Source organism: Vombatus ursinus, unplaced genomic scaffold (assembly GCF_900497805.2).
Source record: "Vombatus ursinus unplaced genomic scaffold, bare-nosed wombat genome assembly UNPS02014812.1, whole genome shotgun sequence".
Taxonomy (NCBI): Eukaryota; Metazoa; Chordata; class Mammalia; order Diprotodontia; family Vombatidae; genus Vombatus; species Vombatus ursinus.
Genome location: NW_020954590.1, coordinates 87,609,646 through 87,632,154, shown reverse-complemented (window position 1 = coordinate 87,632,154; position 22,509 = coordinate 87,609,646). Strand labels below are relative to the sequence as shown.

The 22,509-nt window shown below is 37.5% G+C and overlaps 1 protein-coding gene across 3 annotated transcripts in view; it reads right to left on the bottom strand.

The window, feature by feature from the left end:
* Window positions 1-22,509, bottom strand: part of LOC114054050 (mitochondrial fission regulator 1-like) — a 57,980-nt gene that overhangs the window by 4,373 nt on the left and 31,098 nt on the right. For all 3 annotated transcript variants that reach the window (XM_027877114.1, XM_027877115.1, XM_027877113.1), the window contains 2 exons: window positions 20,888-21,003; window positions 2,199-2,434 (listed from right to left, as the gene is read on the bottom strand). In XM_027877114.1, coding sequence (XP_027732915.1) covers window positions 2,199-2,434; window positions 20,888-21,003 — 352 coding nt within the window. The remainder of the gene's footprint in view (window positions 1-2,198; window positions 2,435-20,887; window positions 21,004-22,509) is intronic.

Below are 22,509 nucleotides of genomic sequence, written 5' to 3'. Positions count from 1 at the left end.
ATTCAAATCATAATCATTAGAGGTCAACAAAATTATGGTGACAGAAGGGAATCCATCAATTTTATGTTATCCAACACAGAAAGTTGAAGACCAACAAATTATTTTATTTAACTACAGTAGAAATTATATGGACATGAGCTTTCCATACAATTTGAATTTAAGACAATAATTTGGGGCTACTGGGAGGAAAGTACCTTAATCCAAAAGAAATTTCTCTTTAAGATCTAGATCAGATAATATAATAAAAGCGCAAGGTCGTGTATAGGAATGCACCTCCTACCCCCCACCCGCAAGTAAAACTCTCACTTGTGGCAATTTTTCCAATCTACCAGCAGAGGGGGGTAGAGCCAAACAATAATTTAAAAAGTTACAAAACCAAAAAGACTATAGGGAAAAGTTAACTATCTGGGCAAAGTTTATTAAATGAATAGGAGACTAACCCACATAAAAGAAAATAAGAGGCAAAGCGATTTTTCTAACAAGTTGGTAACAAAGCCACCTAAAGTTAAAAAGTACACTGAGTTATATGAGTTAACTGTCCCGTCTTTGACTTAAGGCAGTTTTCTCAACTATAAAAAAGTATCACACGATTACAAGTCAATGGAGTAGGGAGTGGGGATTGAAATGCTATAGCCCATCTCTTCCAATGTCTATTTCTCGCTAATGACGATTAAAAGTAGTGAAAGTATTATCCCTATTTCATAGATGAGTAAACTGAGGCTCCTTGAGTTTAAATGACCTGCCCAAGGTCACAGCTCTAACAGGCAGAACTGGAACTCAAACATGATTCTATTCACTCCATGTCTGTCTTTCCACTTTACCATACTGCCAGACTAGCATGCAAGTAATTAATTTGGGTGTCATTTGAGCATGTGTCTCTTTAAATATATCTCTGAATGCATTCCAAATTAGAATATAAGTAATTTGGGATTATCTGAGGCAGCTAGGTTGAGCAGGAGAGAGGGAGCTGGGCCTGGAGTCTGGAAGACCTCTGAGTTCTAATCTGTCCTCAAACTTACCAGATGTGTTACCCTAGGCAAGTCATTTAATCTGTCTGCCTCAGTTTCCTTAACTGTAAAATGGAGATAATAATAGCACCTCCCTCTCAGGGTTGTTGTGAGATCAAATGAGATGATATTTGTAAATGGTTTACTTAGCACAGTGCCTGGTACATAACAGGTACTATACAAATGCTTATTCCCTTCGCTTCCCTCACTTGCTATTTGGAATAATTTGTCAACATATAATCAAAAGTTAGCCATATTAAAAGACAGCATTTGTGTGGGGTCATGTTATTATGTAAACTTTTTTTGGCTCAATGGAGACAATATTCCCCAAATCCATTATTCTCCAGTGGTGTGGATTATTATTATAAAAAAGCATTGACTAAGTGCTTTATTGGGCATGCTGCCCAGCTAGCGAATGTCCAAAAATACCTGATATTTAGCTGATGATAAAAATCATGTGAAGGGTTAATGTATAAGATCTTCCCTACCCATAGCCTAAGCCAAGGGACAAGGAACTTCCCTAACATATTGTTCTGGGACTTGTTTCAACCCAGACCCACCTTGGGGAACTACTCCTTAAAAACAGGTCTTGAGGTAAATATCCAGGGACTTGGCCAGTTCCTGGGCATTGACCTGAGACATTTTTGACATGACAAGACTGTTCTTGAGGTTGGAGAGTTTTGGTCAAAACTCTCAGATGCTTAGGATTAATCACCTATTCCTTGGCTCCCTGACTTCTTTGTGTAAGGATGATAAAAAGGGTCTTTCTTGGGAAAGTGACGTTGGGAGTCTCCCTTGGAGAGGATGCTCTGCCGTGGGGACTTTCCCAACTGAGACTCTGATGGCTGTGATACAGGACCCCCCGATTAGATGTTCAGGAGTTGGTGCTTCCTTGGATTGGTGATGTATTTCTTCTTCTTTATCTCTCTATCTTTCTGTTAACTGTCTTTGCTTCTAAGATCATATAATCATATGTAATCACATTTATGTGCATGTAAGTTTATGATTATTATCATTTTTAAATCATTTGTAAGTTAGTAAAAGTGTGAACGTGTCTTTGTGGATACAGATCCGAACCCATGAAACAAATTATCAGTATACATCATGGCATGAAAATTTTAGGACAAGTGACTTCCTTCTACTGGTTTCCATTTTATCTGTCTGAAGAAAAGAAGTACAAGATTCAAATACCTGAAGTAAGACTCTGCTGTTCCTGCAAAGTCACGATTTTGGCAATCTGTGCTCGGAGAGTAGCCAGTTCATGTTCAAGTGCACTGATCTTCTGCAATGCTTCGTCATTGGCTAAAACTGTCACTTTGGGTTCTGGATCTTCCTGGGAGAGGTTTGGTAAAGAAACTTGTCTGTTTGGGGGCTTCTCAAAGAAATGAAGTTCATCTGGAAGGGCTTGCTTTGACCCAATCTCTGTTCTGTGAGAAAGACAGATAGATTAAAAAATGTGGGTTGTCCTGGGCTTTGGGGAGCCTGGATCACTAGGACACATTATCAGTAAATGTGCTCAGCAAGTGGGGCCTTTAAGGTCTGTCCCCCCCTAAACTGCAGCAATATGAAAGGGAGTTCAAAGAATCATGAGGATGAGACACTGAGGATAAAAAACCAAAGAAAAGAAAAGTAACTTTTCCAGTAAAAGCAAACCAGTCCTGAATTGGTCTCAGCAACTGGGATAGAGAAGCTGATTGTTGGTGAACTCCATACCACACTTCGGCCTGGGCTATCTGATCTACAATGCCAAGATCAGCAACAGCTACAGCAAATGTTATAACTTTTATTTAACTCCTGATAATCTACTCTTAATTGCTAGGTACAGTCCTCTATCTATCACTGGCCACACAGGGTTATTATAAGGGGAATTTGTGTATCAAGCGTACTCCAACCTCCACCTCCATTACTAGGAATAAAAAATCTTTTAAACTCCTCCTCCCAACCCTACATTTAACATTAACAATATGGGATGGTTCAGGAAACTCCAAGGGCTTCCATTTAGCCCGATCAGTAATGCCCAGAATATAACTTACCACTATAAATACTCAGAACAGGTATTCTAAGAATTCATAATATTAATGTCCACAATACACTTCCCTTGATCAGGCACTATAGCTGAGGCCCAAACGGGGTTGTTTTCCACCAACCTCTTTCCTTTGGTGATTTGCCTTCCAAAGCCCCTAAAAGAAAGTGGGCTATACTTTTTAAAGTCATAGAAGATGTTCTGGTAATAGCAGTAGCCTGGCTGCTAGTATCAAGCATTCTTTTTTATGCATTTCAGACCCCACTCCTACCAAAGCAATAGTAATTTGGGTATACAGTCTCTGCTGTCCTGGGGTGGAAGGGTGGGGGCAGGAGAGAAACCTTGGATCTCCTCATTAGGGGACTTACTACAGAGTAACTCAATATGAATACAAAGACTTCTATGATTGTAAATAAACAGAAGGGTGTGTGTGTGTGTGTGTGTGTGTGTGTGTGTGTGTGTATGTGTGTGTGTGTTTAATGCAAGGATTAATTAGGTGAGGTGAGAGCTTTTAGGAATGTCCAAAGTTTTGGTAGGGTAGAAGGACCCTTACTACCCTTGTTCAGATGGACTAATCATCTTATCTATTCCATGTTTTAAGAGCCATATTCAAAGTTCCTTATAGGAAAGACTTTCATCATGTCCTGATGGTGCAAATCATGCCCATCATCCTAAGAGCACCTGTTTTTGTGGACAGCCAGGAAAACTAACTGCACCTGAAGCAGGTAGGTCATAAGGAATGGAAGGCTTTGGGGCATAAATTAAACCCATCAAATCAGAATTCCCCACTTCATAAACCACCTGAAAAGGGAGATCTCCACCTGGGGTCTTTAACTGAGACAACTAATTCATCTGCATGTAAATGCCTAGATGGAATTCTTTAACTGAGGAATGTTGTAAATCGCTCCATTAGACCATCAGCTATTTTTCTAAAGTTTCAATGACTTCTTTAAATTTCTCTTGTGACCTCCTAAGTCCCTTAACATAAAAAGGCCACCCAGTTCTGCATCCCCCACACCACAGGGGCCGCAGCTCTTTCACCTCCTGCTCTGATCCCCAATCATGATTATCTCTATTATCCTCCTTTAGAGCACTCAATCCCACAGGTTCAAGGCACTCTTCAGAGAAACAGAGTCAGAAAGCATAACTTCCTCTTGGAGCCTATTAGTCCCTGCCTCCATTAACAATGACCTCTTCATTTGGGGTAATCATCAAATCCATTAGGCAGTCTTCTGAATTCAGTGATTTAAAAAAAAAAAAGCAAAAGCTGTTTACATCTTCTCATTGCTTAATCCTTAGATTCTTTCTCCTTACTTCGGCCATACCATTTTCTTTTCCATGGATGCCAGCAGGAACGAAACAGTGCTTTCCACATTTAGACTTTCCTCTAATACAGTAGAAACTACTCCTATTCCAAAAAGGAGGTTTTCCACAGAATCTAACCAAGGCCTTTGCCACTGGGAAAAAAGAACCTGTTTCTAACTAGCCTATGATCCAGGGCTCTCTTTCTTCTATATCACTTCTCTATTTAAAAAATGAATTAGACTTTCAGGTCACTGAAAAAAACCAACCACCACCACTCTATCTCCCCCTCAACCAAACTCTCAAACTCCTTTGCTCTTAGCACCAAATATTGTGGGCGAGGCCTAAATTTAGCAGTTGCCAACCATAAAAATCCAATTTAAATGACTTTAATAATTAAATATTAAAAGTACAATCCAAGAATGGAAAGGACATTAAACTATACAATACTCCTTCCTTTCCATAGACATCAAAATCAAGAACTTAAAATGTTAGCTATTATTACTATCACCTGGTAGGGCTGAGCTACATGGCCACCAAAACTGTAGTAATAGCCCAGAGAAATCACCCACCTAAATACCTACCACAAAGACTAACCTTAGCTAAGCCACCTTTAGGCTTTCATTGCCTCCTCTCTCCTACTGTCTGCTCATCTCCATCTAGGTCACATGTGCTCCCAAGGCTCTGTCCTGGGCCTTTTTCTCTTTTTCCCTCTACACAATTTTGCTTGGTGATCTCTTCAGCTCCCATAGATGATCATCTCTATGAAGATGCTTTTAAAATCTACTTATCCAGCCCTAACTTTTGTCCTTTAGTTTAAAATCTCCAACTGCCTATTGGATATCTTGAAACTGGATGCCCTTTAGACATCTTAAACTCATCATGTCCCAAAATTAACTCAGTCTCTTTTCCCAAAAACCCTTCTTTCTTCCAAACTTCCCCATTACCGTCAAAGGCTCACAACTTAGGTGTCATCCTCAACTTCTCACTTTCTCTCACCCCTCTAGGCAATTAGTTGCAAACTTGTATAGTTTTTTCCTACTTTTGTAACTTTTCTTCCATAGGCTCCTTTCTTTTCTTTGACACTGACACCACCCCAATGCAAGAACTTATCACCTCATCCATGGACTATTGCAGCAGCCTCCGCTACGAGTTGGTCTCCCTGCCTCAAGTATTTCCCCCTCCAGTCGGTTCTTCACTCAGCCATCAAACTGATCTTCCTCACAGTACAGGCTGGACTATGTCACTCTCTTATTCAATAAACTCCAGTGGCTAAATATCACCTTTAGGATCAAACACACAAACCTCTTGTTCAAAGCCTTTCAAGTTAAAATCCTTTTGTCATTTAAAGCCCTTCAAAACCTGACTGCTTTCTACATTCCCAGTTTTCTTCTTATTCTTCTGTACTCTGAGACCCAATGACATTTTACTGTTTCTTACATAAGACATCCCATCTCTCCTGACTCTAGACATTCTCACTGGCTGCCCCCAATGCCTCAGAGTCTGAGGTCTTCTAGGTCCTCGGATGTGGCCTTTCGACTGAGTCCAAGTTTTTCAGAACAAATCCTTTATTAACGGGATTTGTTCTGAGAAGTTTGGATTCAGTCAAAGAGCCAAACTTGAGGACCTAGAGGGCGACATGTGGCCTTGAGGCTGCAGGTTCCCCACCCCTGCCTTAGATTCTCCTTCCTCGTCTCTGTTTTCTGATTTCCTTCAATGTTAGCCCCAAATTCCCCTTTAAATTAGTGCCTTCCTTCTGCTGTATCTCCAATTTATTCTGTACATATAAAAATTTGCTGTATAAATAGTTGTTTGTTTGTCATATTCTCCCAGTAGACTGTGAACTCCTTTAAAACAGAAAGCAGTTTTTTGCTTTTCTTTGTATTCTCAAAGCCTGGCACATAATAGACAATTAATGAATGTTTGTTTTGACCCTCTACATAAGATCCTTAAAAACACAAAACATTTTTCAACTCAAGACGTCTTACTATCTAGTTATCATTCTCTTAATCCCCATATAACCTTCACAGTACTGTCAAGAGATAAGAGTCATAAGTTCTAACATTATTTGTGTCAAGTTTCTGTCTTTTCTTTTTTTAAGTAAGGAGAAGCTGTTTAATCCTTGTAGAGAAATAAGAGAAACTTAACTGGTAGCTTTTTCACAAGCAGAAGCAACTCAAAAAGTTCATCTGATCTTCATCTTACTAACAGCTTCTGCACACATATATCACTAGCATTTTCCTTGTGTTATAGTTTCAGTAAATTCTGTTGCAAAAGATATTGCTGCAATATAAGCAAGTCCAAAAATGATTCAAAAGGGAAAAAAGTTAAACTTTGACAATTTTAATCTCTAATAATTTTGTGTGCTAGATGGGCAATTAGTTTTATTTTCATGTAACTAGAAGGCGGCTGACAATTTTTAGTTATTCTCAAGTTCTTCTGCCTCCTAAATTTCATTTACATTTTTTTTTGCAAGTGACTCTTTTCAGGCAACTGATTAAAATTTAGATTCCCCCCCCCAACACTCACATAATACAGTGGGACAGCTGCATTAGAATTCTCCAAATCTTTGTTTCTTAAAGCTAAATATCCCAAGTTTCTTCAAATGATGCTCACATGGAATGGTATCCAGCTTAATCAACTTTCTTTTAATGCATTTTAATTTGTCAGAACCTTACAAAAATGTGGTTACCACAAATGACTACAACCCTCCACTCTACATACGGTCTGACCAAAGAAGGGTATATTAGGACTGTCATGTCACTGATTCTGTATACAACATCTGCCAAAGACTGAAATGGCTTTTAAAAGATCTTTTTCTTGTACTGTTAAGCCACACTGGGCTTGCAGGACAATACACTGTTGAAAAAACATACTGCTGTAAAGTGTCCAGAACTTAATTTTTATAAACTGTCAATTATTACATTTCTCCTCTATTACGTACTTTTGCGATTGATATGTTAAAATGTGCTAATATTTTATTTTGACAACAGACATTCCCCAACAAATATCCAAATTTTACAAATTACAAGAGGTCCTTTTTCTCCCAGTGCTTAGCAGAGTGCCTGGAACATATTAGGCACTTAATAAATACTTCCTGATTGATAAGGACAATGGGTAATGGGAAAAGGTCACTTAACCTGAATCCATTTTAAAATGTGGACCAACATTTTATGGTGAATGAAAAAAAAATTTTATTGGAACTTTATCTTTAAAAAAAATGAAATTAAATATTATTAAAGTTTATTTTATTCTTATATTTAAGATAATTTAGGCTAGAATCACATCTATGAACTAATTTTTAGAACAAAGAAGTGATCAAATCAAGTGTTTGGGAGGGCATAATTTTTCCTACAAAACTGTAAACAACATTACATCTTTTATAGCATATCATAAAGAGGGGCACCATTGCAAAAATAATCTACAGCTTCATCAATTTCCCAAGGGCCTTTCTTAATCCTATGTTATTCAAATAATTCACTTTTGAAGCAAAGATCAATAATCAGAGACTGAAAAAATAAATGGGCAGGAAGAGAACCTAACGTTAAGGGGAAAGGATTCAGATATTGTATGGAGACAAATTTTACAAGTGGCCAGTTCATTAATGATTATTTTCTCTCTCTCTCTCTTTTTTTTTGTTTGGTGATAACTTTTGCTTCTTTATATAATCCTCATAGGAAGGCAGGCAGTTTGACATAGTGAACAGAAAACTGGCCAAGAATGGAAAGAATAGGGCTCAAGGGCTGCCTTGGACACAACACGAACAAATCATTTAATCTCTCAATGCCCCAGGCATTGGGGCTAAGCTAAGGCTAAGCTGCAAAACAGCTGGGGATCTGCAATGGAAGGGGGAGTGTTTCCTCATCATAAATTCCCTACAGTAATGAAATCACAGGTCTGGACCCAAACAAAACACAGGCTTACAACTACAGGAATCTCTTTATATTCCCTGCCTAAGTTTTATTATTGTTCTGAGAAAGGTGGGATTACTTACACACACACACACACGTGTGCATGTGCGTGTGTGTGTGTGCACGTGCATTTATCTATCTATCCTTTGATGACAGTATGCTACTAATACTGACCTCTGTAATCTGACGAATTTATCTGGTTATATGTCGTTTCCCCTTAAGTTGAATATAAATTTCTTATGGGCAGGGTCTATTTTTTTTCTTCGAATTCTCAGGGCCTAGCATAGTGTTACAGTGGATAATTAATAAATGCTTGTTGGACTGAATAATAATAATAATAGCTAGCATTTATATAGGACTGCTAGGTGGTGCAATGGATAGAGCACTGGGCCTGGAGTCAGGAAGACTCATCTTCCTGAGTTCAAATTCAGCCTCAGACCCTTACTAGCTTTGTGACCCTGGGCAAGTCACTTAACCCTGTTTGCTTTCAGTTTCCTCATGTGTAAAATGAGCTGGAAAAGTAAATGGCAAACCACTCCAATATCTTGGCCAAGAAAACCCTAAATGGGATCACAAAGAGGTGGACACAACTGAACAACAAAAATTTTCCTTAAGCACAGACCTAACCATGTGATTCATACATTATTCAATCAACTCTAGTAACTTCCTATGGCATGAAGGATAAAAAACATAAACACCTCAGTTTAGCTCTGAAAGCTCTCAACCAAGCTGGCTTGCACCCATCTTGCCAGTCTCACTGGACATCACTCCCAATCCTGCACTCTGCTATCTGGCCAAACCGGCCGTCTTTCTTTTCCTTAAACATAGCACTCAATCTCCTGCCTCTATGCTTTTGCACTTGCTATTCTTCACATCCGGAATGGATTCCCTTCTTACTTCTGTGTAATTGAGAGATCTGCCTTCCTTGAAGATTCAGCTTAGGCACTACCTTCTCTGCATGAAACCTTTGCTAATTTCCTCAACTTCTAGTTCTTTCCCACCTAATCTATATTGTATTTAGCTACTGTGTATATATTTGCATTTGTTAACTTTATGGGGCAGCTAGGTGGCGCAGTGGATAGAGCTCTGGCCTTGGAGTTGGGAGGACCTGAATGCTTGACACGTACTAGCTGTGTGACCCTGGGCAAGTCACTTAACACCAAAAAAGCAAAAAAAAAAAAAAAAAAGCCCCTTTATATTCCTGCTGTATACATTTTTTATCTATACCTGCTACCTACTCATTAGAAGGAAGCAGTTAAGTGGTACAGTTGGTAAAGTTGTTGGCCTTGAGTCTAGCCTTAGACACTTATTATCTGTGTGACCCTAGGCAAGTCATTTAACTTCTGTTTGCCTCAATTTCCCCAACTGTAAAATGGGGTTAATAATAGCACCTATCTCCTGAGTTGTTGTGAGGATCAAATGAGATAATAATTGTAAGTGCTTAGCATAGTGCCTGGCACATAGTAGATGCTATATTCCCACCCTCCCCCTCTCAGAATATAAACTCCTTGCAAGGAGGGATTCTATTAGTCTTATATTTATATCCCTATTGCCTAACACATAGTAGGTACTTAATTAACTAGTGGGATAGAACCTATATAAAATTTTGGACTTCAAATGAAATTCCAGGGGGGAGAGGATATTACTTTATACATGCAGTACTGAAGAAAATAGATGGGTTCTAGGCAGTTAGTGGAGACCACCCTCACAATTAAAGAGAACTGGAAACTGGCCCAATGATAAAAAGAGAGTTATCAAGGTACAGATGTACTGGTAGCAGATATTCCCTTATCTATAGGTAGCAGGCATTAGTAATTTTGTGTATTTTAAGGGTGGGGAGGACTATCTGGGAACACTGGGGTAGGGTGGTTACAAGCATTTATTAAGCTCTTAGCACGTGCCGGGCACTTTGCTAAGCACTTTAGAAATATTATATCTCACTTAATTCTTACAATTAATCTGGGAGGCAAGTGCTATTATTAACCCCATTTTAGGGTTTAGGTTAAGTGATATGGCCATGGTTACACAGCCAGCAAGTGTTTGAGACTGGATTTGAACTCAGGTCTTCCTGAATCCAAGCCCAATGCACTGGGCACTATGGCACTACCTAACTGCCTCTAAGTAAGAGGGAGTAAGAATGAGTTGTGTCTTTTGCTGTTGTGGTCACATCTTTACATGAAGGATGTTTAATGTTTCTAAAGTTTTATTATTGCTATTATTTTTAAAATCTTTCAATCTCCCCAAAAGTCCATCAGATTTGAAAATTACATAGTAAGATGTGATAGTGACCTCTTTTTGTAATACTTACAGGTGTAGAGATGCTACTGACTCCAGACAAACTAAGTCCATTGTGGGATATTGCAATCTTTCATTCCACTGAACAATAGCTAAAATGCCATTTATTTATAACACAATGGTCACTTTAATGGATTAAATCTTCATGTAATTTTTTTCTGCAAACTATAGATTCTGTAAGTATTAAACTAATTCTTCATAAAACTTTTCTTTAAAATTTTCATTCTAATAGCCAATTAGCAAGTTCTATGATTAGTCATATTTAGTGGTTCAGAATTTCTGGTGTAAAATGTACAACATCTGAAAAATCCACATTAATTTTAGTTTAGCTTCCTTTAATAGATCTCTCAACTTTAATACAGTGGAAGAGGTCATTAATAAAGTTGCCAGGTTTTCTGGAACTGCAAAAGAATTAAGCTATTCTCCATACATAATTCTTGAAGAGAACATTATTCTTCTGTTTCCATTTATTATAAATTAAGGACAAATTCCTCTCCAACCTTGAATACCAGTGTAAGAAAAAAAAAGTCAGAGTCCTTAGCAAAATTATTCAGATAAATGTGACAAATCTCAACAAATACTTGTGCTATATGGTCACACTGTTTTACAAACCTTTGGATATAGAGTCAATGTTTTCCTTTGGGAAATGTCTGTTACTTTGAGTATGTATCATGGGCACATTCTGCAAGACCTCCCCAACTCCTGCCAAATAAAGAAAATCTTATAACTTAAGGACAAAGATTTTTAGAAGGTAAAATGGAACGAAGGTGAAAGTAAGTAACTGTGAAATAGCCAGACCTTTCCAAACTGCCGGACTATTATGTAAAACTTCTTCTGTAACAGAAAAGTAGCTGCTGTATATCTTTCCTCATTATATATGGGACAAGGTTTATGACTGCATGCTGTTAATTCTTAGATATGTCATCTTACTTAAAAGAAAAACAAAACAAAAAACAAACACATACCATCACCCACACAGACAACTGTTTTACAAAAACAGCCAACTAAAATTTCAGAAATAGAACCAATCTGTTTTACTGTCCTTAAGAATAGAGTTAAGATTTTAAAGCAAAAACAGATCAGATATATATATACATATATATATATACATATATATATATATTTATATACACAAGGAAGACTGTATTTGTAGTTTCACCTAGAACTTTTGTTCATAATTCTGGGAAAATTCAAGAAATGATGATATAAAAAAGATTACACTTATCCTAGAACAGGAAGTTAAGCAATCTCAGAGTGACAATCTCTTTAAACAATACTTAGAAGAATAATCAAACTAAGGGCAGGTACATAGCATTCAATTTAAAAACCAAAATATACAACTACCACCATCAAATCAAAATGGAAGGATCTGTGGTCCTTTCCCATTATTATATCTCCTCCCTACTAGGAATTGAAATTCTAGGATACTCTCGCATTAGATAACACTAAATATGGGGGAAAACAGTATGGGGAGGGGAAGGTGTTTCTTAAGCTGTGTCAACAAACTTTATCCATGGCTAAACTTTTGCCAACTTTCAATCCGCAAACCAGATTCTATAAACTGATTTAGAGAGGCACTATAGTGCTGTAGAAAAAGAAGTTTGGCATAATGTCTATAATCCATGTCTTGAGAAGTTGTTGTGAAGGTCAAAAGAAATATTTGAATAAAAGCAATAAGAAAATAAAGCACTTTTTATACCTTAAACTATTCTTTTAAAAAAATTATCATCCTTTCATATGCTTTTGTGCATTCTTTCCCCACCTTTTTAAAACATCTTAGTTGCTTTCAGAAAACTCCAACAGTAATTTTTTTATATCTCAGTTGGGAGTCAGAAGGGGAATTAGTGTGGGACAGTAAAGAGTAGGAATAGGGGACAGCCAACGTAGGGCATTCCTTATCTGGGCTAACACCACTCCAAAGGGTTGCCACATAGGTATGGTAATTACAACGAAAACAAAGACTTGCAAAACACTCTTAAATTCCTGACTTTTTAAAAAGTCTAAAGTATACTATAAACTTGCAGTAACAAACACTAAGTATTTTAACTTGAATATTTTTTGAAAAGGAAATTCTAAAATACTGTTTGACAGTTTCAAAATAAAATTCCTAGAAAAGAGCTTTATTACTTACACTCAAGTAAGTACACTATTAACCTTAAACAAATTAAATCACCTTGTTTCTTCTTTTAAATACAGACATATCTTTATTCAGACATATCTGCATTCCAAAACTATGTCGATAGATACAATAAATACAGTTAAGACATCATCACATGATGAAGATACACACACATGCCCTCAGTCCTCCTTGTGACCAATAAGGCTGAGGCCTGGGGTACAATCTTTAACTGAGTAACAAAACAAAGCTAACTGGATTACTGGAAGATGAATCCATACTCTTTGCCTTTATCAGCACTGCATTCTAACCAAATGAGCTATCAAACTACAACTGCTGAGCATCCTAGTAAAGCTAGAAACAACATTTTATACATCTACAGAGAGTATTTAATGGGAGGTGGATAGAGGGGAAAAGGAGTGTGATGTGGCTAGATGAAGAGTAGGGAAAAGGATTTTTAAGAGAAGTTGGAAGAACCTGAGATTAGGGAGAAGGAAAGGAGAACAGTTAATATTAATCATGTCAGGCTGTATTTTGGATTAAAGGCTTCTTTTTTTTGTATTTAAAGTTTATACCTTTCTATACTGAGTTATACTGAGGAATGGAAATATTAATGAAATTAGGAGAATGGTCATTTGTGTGCAATATTTTATGCTTTACTTGGTTTGTGATAGTTATGAGTAGGTCGGGGTTAATATGCAATGTCAATGAGTTTTCTTCAATTTTATAAAATTACAGAGAGAATAGCAAATTACAACACTGTTACAAACTGTAACTGAGCTTTTTGTATTAAGTTAAGCAAAGTTCCCCCTTTAGCCTAATGCTACTGTTACATTTGTTTAGCCCTTTTAACTTTTTCCAAAACTTTCATATATAAATGTTAATCTTATTTTTAACAATATTCATTCCAACCATGTATTCTGCTTTTATGCTTTTTACACCCCTACCCGGACAAACTATTTTCTATTTGTACATAGTTGCTTTCATATAAAGCATTCACCACAATTTCTGAACAAATTGGGCTCATTTATATGGAAGCTAAAACAGTTAAGCAATAATGTTTAGTATATTAGTCGCATCAGACATGGGAAAAAAACCCTCAAATCCATGTAAATGGAAAGACTTCAACATTCTTTGACATAGGTTATAAATTACCTAAATCTAAAGAAACAAATGAATACTCAGGGGAAAATCCTATCATTTTATTGCTTTAACAAAAATAACTAAACAAATAAACAAAGAATTCCATTCAACTGAACATAAAATGTAACCCGATTTTGAGCCACAGGAAAATAATATCCCAATAATTCTTTGTACTATTATTATGTAAAAACTACTAGAGACTTTAATAATGCACTAGGCCTTATACAGAAATGAGTTACAAACAATAGTAAAGTAATAATGACTTGTGGGTGTTATGCCAAATTGAGATTTATAATTCTCCCTTTGAGTTAATCTGATCAAAAATGCATCCCCAAACATGCAGAGATAGTTCTAAGGGAATTCATGTGTAAAAAAGGGTAGCTTTTGAAGGTAAATGAATGAATGAATAAATAATGCAAGTTATTTACTAATTCAGTGTTATTGTGCTCTTTGGATAATCAAGTCATGTTTCATGTTGGCAGACCATTTGTTCAAGACCACTTGAGCACCTACCACATGCAAGACATTGTGACCCAGGTATCTCACTACTAGGATTATATGCCAGAGAGATTACAGCAAGATGCATATTACAAAAATGCTCACAGTAGTGTTACTTGTGCTATCAAAAAGTCACTTCTGCACCCACTATGTTCTTGGTTTTTGATAGGTTTAGTAAAAGCCTCTAAACTTGTATTTCATCACGATAGAGAACTCCCGGATGAGGAAACTTCCCCTACCATGGCAGGTTGAAACATCCTTCGCCACTTCTAGTCTCAGTTACCTGGAGCAGTAAGGTTAAGTGGCTCACCTTGCATTGCCATCTCCTTCTACTCTCCCCATCCCAGTGATGCTGAATGGTGATGTGTATGGGGGCTATTAATGTACAGGGTTCCCATTCCTAATGGCCTGCTCCCTTATTTCCACACCTAACTCAACCTTTTCCTCCTTCTCTCCATGTCGCACTACAGATCCACCCATCCCTGCCTCTGTGTCCTTTGGAAAGCCTGCTCCATAATTAACAAACTTCTTTTCAGCTTCCTTCCCTCTTCTTCCCTCATTCCCTCCATCTTCTAGCACCCACTGAGGCCCAGGGCCCAGTTCCTCCCTGATGACATTGCTTCCCTCACCTGACCAGAGCCAGTATGTGTCAGAGGTCCAGGTCTCCCTCACTCTGAGGCCTGTTCTTTATCCACTAGGTCACACTGCCTCTCACATTTAAGTTTTGGAATCATAATCAAATCAATACTACCATTGCTACTGGAAAAGGTGTGCCAAACAACTCCTCTGCAAATCCACTTACCATTCTAGTAATCTTCTAAACCCAAATATAGTCAGCTCTAGTATAACTCTTGCTTGAAAACAGGTTTTTGTTCCAATGAAACTGATATAGTAGGGAATGATTTGAATATAACACAAATTTTGTGTCTGCTCTGTGTGATTTCATCTGAGAAAAACAACGAAAACACAAAAAACTGCACAATAGCTCACAAGCTACAACCCTTCCAATGCCAACAAACCTCATGTCTTTTTCAAGGTCAGATGCCAAATTTATTGCCTATCTTCTGGTGAAGATGGAGCTGTGAGTTGAGTAGGGCTGGTCTGACCCACTTTTCTTCCCCACCCTCCGTCATGGCCGGCCCTCTGCTGACAGGCCTGCATGGACTCAACTCTGCCAGCCCAGGCCCTATGGGAACTGAGGCACAGGCTGAGCATCAGCCAAGGCCAATGACAGCACCATTATTAATTGTAGTGTCTATTTCTTAACCACTTAATATGCATAAAACTTTGCTACCATTTTTATTCGGTTCTTATCTTTTTTATGTGCCACTGACAAAGTTTTTGAGTGTTGTGCTGCACATTATTTTCCGCATGAGCTCTGTGGTTTTTATTGCATCATATGGCACAATGAGGTGATTTTTAGGAACGTTAATGTTGAGTTATAGTAGAAGGAAGTGATTGTACCTCTCCCTGTCCATGGGTATCCACTCGTGACTAGAACATAAGCTTCTTGAAGGCAAGGGCTGTCTTTCCTTTTGTTTTTAAAACCCCAGTTTAGCATAGTGCTTGGTACATAGTAAAGTTTAATAAATACTTTTTCATTAATTCATTCAAGCCTCAAGCCATGTGTAATTTGTTTTATGAATCTTGTTCTGATCCAACACTGCCCATACCCAGATGTGTTCTCTCCCACCTTGATTTTTTTTGTACTATACTTCTCTGTGAAAATCCTATATCCTTCTAGTAGAATGGAAGCATGGATCATTTTAGTTTTATTTTTGTATTCCCAGTACCTAACACAGTGCTCTACATGTAGCATACACATTTGAAGAACCAAAGTACTTTTTGTGAGCAAAATAAAATGTTATCAATAAATTAAACAGCAAAGTTAATGGAGAAAAACATTGGGTGAAGTAGCTTAAATCCCATTAAAGAACTACAGAAATATGATTTCACTTTACTATACATATTTCAAATTTAAATTGTATAAATGTCTGAAGGGCACCTTCAGGATGTAGGGTATATCTTGGACTCTTCTCTCTCTCTCTCTCTTTCACGGCTTATCCATAACAATTTCTGCTGATGCTACCTCCTTGACCCCTCTTCACATCCATCCTGTCCTCTTTTCCCCTCACTGAGGTCATTAAAATTCAGGATCATATTACCACCTCCCCAGACTAATTACAGTAACTATCTAGTAGGCCATTCTACCTCCATACTCTCTCCATCTTCCAAAGGATCTTCATAGCAATAGTAGCTAACATTCACATGGCAATTTAAGGTTTGCAAAGCACTTAACATATATTATTTCATTATTATAACCACCCCATGAAGTAGGTGCTATTACTGACTCCATTTTATAGATGAAGACGTTGCGGCTAAAAAGGTTAAGTTTAGTGACTTGCACAGGGTCACACTGTGGGTATACACAGTGTGGGAACAGTGGTACCATGAAAATGCAGGCAGTTCTGACCAAGGACAGCACTTCATCCACCACATCACCAAGATCTCCTGAGTCATCTTCAGATTGTCTGACCTCTGAAATCTGAAGCCACTCTCCCTTTCTGGCCTACTTTCATAAAGCACCCTTCTTTCCACATGAGATTCCCATCAATTGGTCTACGTGTCCTGTGAACATACCATGTAACCTCCTGCCTCTCCTTACTCTCAAACCTCATTCAGCACTGTGCTTTGCAACTCTCTTAAGCATTTGTAAAATGTGTGTATTATATTTATCTGCTTGTCTTATCCTCTTATTAAAACTGTTAGCTATGTAATAGTAGAGCAATGTCTTAGTACTCTGCATCACCTATTCTCCCCCTCCAAAACCACTGAACAGTTCCTTAAACACAGTAGTCAGTTATTATATGGTTGAATTATATGTTAATATTCCACAGTGGGGAAGATTTGATATACTTCTAAATTATACCTATTCTTTGTACTTGTAGCCTAAAACAATGCCTGGCACACAGTCGGTCCTTAATAAATCCTTGTTGACTGATTAATCTGATTAAAGACTCATGAATGCTTAATACAAATGGCAGGGAGAGTTTTTCCAAATAATCACAAGCAGTTCTGTTAATACAAAGGAAAAAGGAAGTGCCTGTAAAAAGCATTAATATCTTGTCTCTTGGGGACTCATATGGTCCCTGTTGCTATTCTTAACCGACACAATGCTGTGACATCACAACTAATTGGTGCTGAAATGTCATCCACAAAAACGTCATCTGAAAAATAAGAAACAGATCTCTTAAAGAGGTTCTGCTTTCATACAAATGCAAATGTGAGAGAGAAGGAAACAAACTGTGCCATAAATAGATGGAGTCTCTGAATAGGATGTTTCTACGTAGAATTAAGCAGTTTGGAATGCAAATGAAATTTATGAAAAAGAAGGTACTTCATATTTTACACTATAAGGAGTCTATTTAAAATTATATTCCACAATGTGTTTTCATTTGGTTTAATGCATCTAATTTTATTTCATCTGTGTAGGTTTTAGAAAAAAAAATTGTAAAAGAGAGTCAACAGAAATGCAAGTAACTTAAAGAAGGCATGTGGAAAATATATTTTAATAAACTGTTTTAAGAAGCCATCTAGTGCAAGCTTATGTCTCAGATATCCATTATCTGTCAATACAAAATTAACTGTCATCACCTGTCTATCTAGTACCAAAGTTTTCAGGAAACTTTGCCTTGAGGAAACATAATTTTAAGTTTTGTCACCACATTAGTATAACATCATATAGCTTATCTCTAGCACTGCCTATTTGAATCTTTTCATTTTAACTGCCAGGTAAACTTTCATAGCAGGGATCTTTCTAGCTTTTTTTCTATGTGAAGGATCTTGAGACACTGTGACAAGTCAGCTAATAATACAGTGGGACCTCTCTGAGTTCACTCAGATGTCTCTGAACTATGGGAATAAAGTCCTGAGACATCTCTCCTGCTATCTAATTTTTAAAAAAGCCCCAAACCTCCATATTCCCATTTTTAAATGATACACATATAAATGTACATTTACATAGTTACAGTTAAATATATGAGGTGAACTCACATGTAACACAGATAGCATACACCTTCAATTGCCTTCCCTGACAATAGTTTTGACCAATTCTCCAGTATGGTAGGTCATGCCACTAACTTACCTTTACCTTTGTCTCCTTACACTTTCGTCTCTTTTTTTTCCCATGCCACCAGTAAAATCCAAATTACTCTCTTAGTATGCACTATCAAAAATCTTGCAGAGATTCCCTCTACTTGTACAAGTGATACCAGTTTATCCTGATTTCTCCAGTAGATTGCCTTCTCCCATGTCTCCTACCCTCTCACTTATCTTCAATCTCTCCTTGTTTCCTGGCTGCTTCCCTACCGTCTACAAATATCCCCATGTCTTCCCTGTTGTCAGAAAACCCTTATTTGATCCATCTACCCTTAATAGCTCTTGTCCCTCTTTTCCCTTTTGAGGACAAACTCCTTAAGGGTTCTACAAGTAACACCTCTACTTCCTTTTCTTTCACTCTTTTTAACTCAATACAGTCTGGCTTCCAATCTCAACATCCAATTGAAACTTCCCTCTCCAAAGTCATCAATGATCTCTTAACTGCCAAATCTATTGGCCCTTTTAACAATCCTCATTCTTCTTGAGCTCTCCGCAGCCTTTGACACTGTCAAAGTTTTTGTGACACTTCTGTCCTGGTTCTCCTCTAACCTATGTGACAACTACTGTTCAAGTCTTCTTTGCTGGATCTCTTCATCACCCAGATCATGCCTGCTAAACATGGGTGTCCCAAAGGGCTCTGTCCTGGAGCTTCTTATCTTCCTCCTCTATACTATGTCACACGGTGATCTCCTCAGCTCCCTTAGATATAATTATCACCCGTATGGTACTTATTCTTAGGTCTACTTATCCAGCCTTAACCTCCAGACTCCAACTGCTTAACAGACATCTCAAACCAGACATCTTACACTCAACATGCCCTGAACTTATTATCTTTCTCTCCAAACCATTCCCTTATCCAAATGTAATGATTACTGCCAAAGGCACCATCACTCACTTCCAGTCACTCGGGCTTGAAACCTAGGTGTCATCTCCTCCTTCTCCCTAAACCCTCATATCCAATCTGCTGCCAAGTCCTATCAATTTAACCTTCATAACATCTTAGATATTTCCATATTAGCCATGTTGCAAAAGAAAACACACACACACACACACACACACACACACACACACGAAGAAAGTGAAAAAAGTATGCTTCAATCTGCATTCAGAGAGTTCATCGGTTCCCTCTCTGGAGATGGATAGCATTTTTCATCATGGGTCCTTTGGAATTACCTTGAAAAATTGTCTTTATCAGAGTAGCTAAGTCTTTCACAGTTGATCATTGCATAACACCTCTTGCACACACTCTCATTTCTGATACTATCACCAACTTGGTGCAGATCCTCATTACCTCAGTTCTGCTGAACTATTGTAAAACCTGACTTTTGGTCTTTTTGCTGGTCTGACCATACTCACCCCTTTCCCTTCACTGAATAACTTCTAGTCGCTAAAAATCATCCGCAGGATCAAATATACAATCCTGTTAGGCATTCAAAGCCCTTCATAACCTGGCCCACTCCTACCTTTCTGATCTTATCATACCTTATCTCCCCACCCGAGATTCTGCTATCAGTTACAATGGCCTCCTTGCTGTTCCTCACATAAAACTCCAGGCATTTTCACTGGCTGTTTCCCATTCCTGGAATATTCCTTCCTCCTCACTTTGCATAGTGCCTGGCGCACAACAGGTGCTTAATTAATACCTACTGACTGATCTAGACTAATTACAACCTTTGGACTGTTCTGTTAGCCACTGCCCTTCAAACTATCATGCATGCTCGAGCTAAAATGCATTGTTCGTATTTATCACTATGACAAAATCAAACTACACCTCCCCAGTGCACTGACTTTCCTCCAGACCAAATACAAATGGGACAATTGCAGTCAAAGCTTTTCACCAGCTAATCCTGCTCCTCTAGTACACTAGCATTTCCTCCTATACTCCAGTCTCTATCCTTTGTTCCAAACTAGTGTGCCTTCCAGCCACTGCTTAACTACGTTTTTCTCCTTCCATGCAAGCAGTTCGACATATAGCCTTCCTTGATGATTACGACTTAATCCCCCTTTTTCAGAAAGTGCTTTTCAGAACTACACACAGTTCTTAATTTGTAGAGAGAATCTCAAACACATTTTTACTGACATGCAAACATATTTCTATTGGTTCTTTTGTATCTCAGAACTTTGGGTGGGAATGATTTGTAAATGTATGCATTGTCAGGTTTCTATAATGTTAAGAACCTGGTGGGAACTCAGTAAATTAATCTTCCTTAAGTGCGGGTCTGATCATGTCCCCTTTCCTCCCCTCTCAAATGAAGAACGGGTGAACCAGCTAAGTTTTAGAAGCTAATGAAAATAATCTGTGGTATTACTGGTTAGGTTATAAACAGGAACAAAGAGCAGGCTCAAATGCTTAAGACAAAATTGTAAAACTGGGTTAGTTATTGCTGATGGTAAACGTGCAACTCAGCTCTTATTATTGGCCTTCAAGACTAACCTTAGCCTTGTGGAAACCTCTCCTTCTTCTCTGGCGACCCATCCCACATCAGCAAAAGAGGCCACTGTATCTTCATGGTGTTGATTAGGGCTCAATTCTGTCAAATGACTGGTAAGCTAAAAGTTAGAAACAAGGCAAAAAGTTCTTATTTTGATGCTGAAATGAATAAGGTAAGAAAAACGTACCCAAAAGAAAAACCACAGGTACTAGAACTACAAAACAGCGTATTTTAAACTTTCCTAACACAAATTTTCTATAAAGACTTTACTAATATCATTCTCAGTTACTATGTGGTATTAAGACAATTTGCTAATCTTTGAATGTTGGTCAATGTTTATAATAGCTTTAGTTTTTTAACTGAACCAGGGTTGTTCTGTTTTCTGCTCAAATATTTTCATCTACAAAATACAATCTAAAATATAAGGCATTTATTAATACTGATCATAAAAACACTTTCTAAATCAAAGTCTTACTAACTGCATCTCATTGATGATATTGATAACAAGCTAATTGCAGACATAAAAGGGAAAAAAAGTTGCCATGATCAGCTAGGGTTGTTTATAAGAAAAATGTCCAGCATGTCAAAAGAATCCATGTGAAACTGAGCATCAGTATAAAAGTAATTCCAACTCAATTTCAGTCCTGGTAGCCCTTACACTTTTGCTTAGTCATCACAAATGTTATTCAGATGTGTAAACTAAGAAAGGAATTTAGAAGTTGTAAAACGAATACAAATATTTCTGTAATTAACATGACATGCTAAATATGAACTTTAGTAAGATTTATTTTTGAAATATAACTTCTGATTGCTAGTACATTTTTTGGATGGAAGAATTAAAAATTTAAATACAAAAGAAAAAACAACAGCTGCTCTTGTAAAAAAAAAAGTGCTAAGGCAAGACAATTGTAAGTATTTGCCGGATAAATTTCAGAAGCTAATGAAAATGAAACAAGTAGAAAACAGACATCCATTACACCAATCATTACTTCCATTCTTCCTGTGCAAAGGTATCTGTCCTATTCAAACCTTGGGACTACCTGAATAATGCCTTCTTCTCACAGAAAGAAAAAAAACAACCCACCAACAACTCACCATTGAAAGAAATGTAGGAAGATAAGAAGGGGAACACTAAAAGATAATCTAGCTATCTTTGATGAGTTCAAGTTACCAGGCCCAGATGAAGGTGTCTGGTGGGGTGCCCCAGTGATCTGTGCTTGGCCCTTGTGTAACATATTTATCAGTTACTTGGATAAAGATATAGCTAGCAAACTTTTCACATTTGCAGCTAATGGAAAGCAAGGAGGAAGTTAATAGGTTAAAGGCCCCACTAAAGATCTCAGTAGGCTAGAACACTGGTATGAATCAAATAAAATGAAATCTAACAGGGATAAATGTTACAGCCAAGTTATTAACGGTGCAAGTATAAAATGGGAGAAGTATAGCTGGATAGGATTTTTTATGAAAAAGATCTGAGGGTTTTAGTGGACCTAAGTTCAATCTAAGTCAATAACTTGTTATCAAAAAAAGCTAATGTGATCTTAGGCTTCATTAAGACAGACAGTGTCTAGGACTAGGAAGTTGATAGATTATCCCACTGTATTCTCCCCTATTCAGATATTCA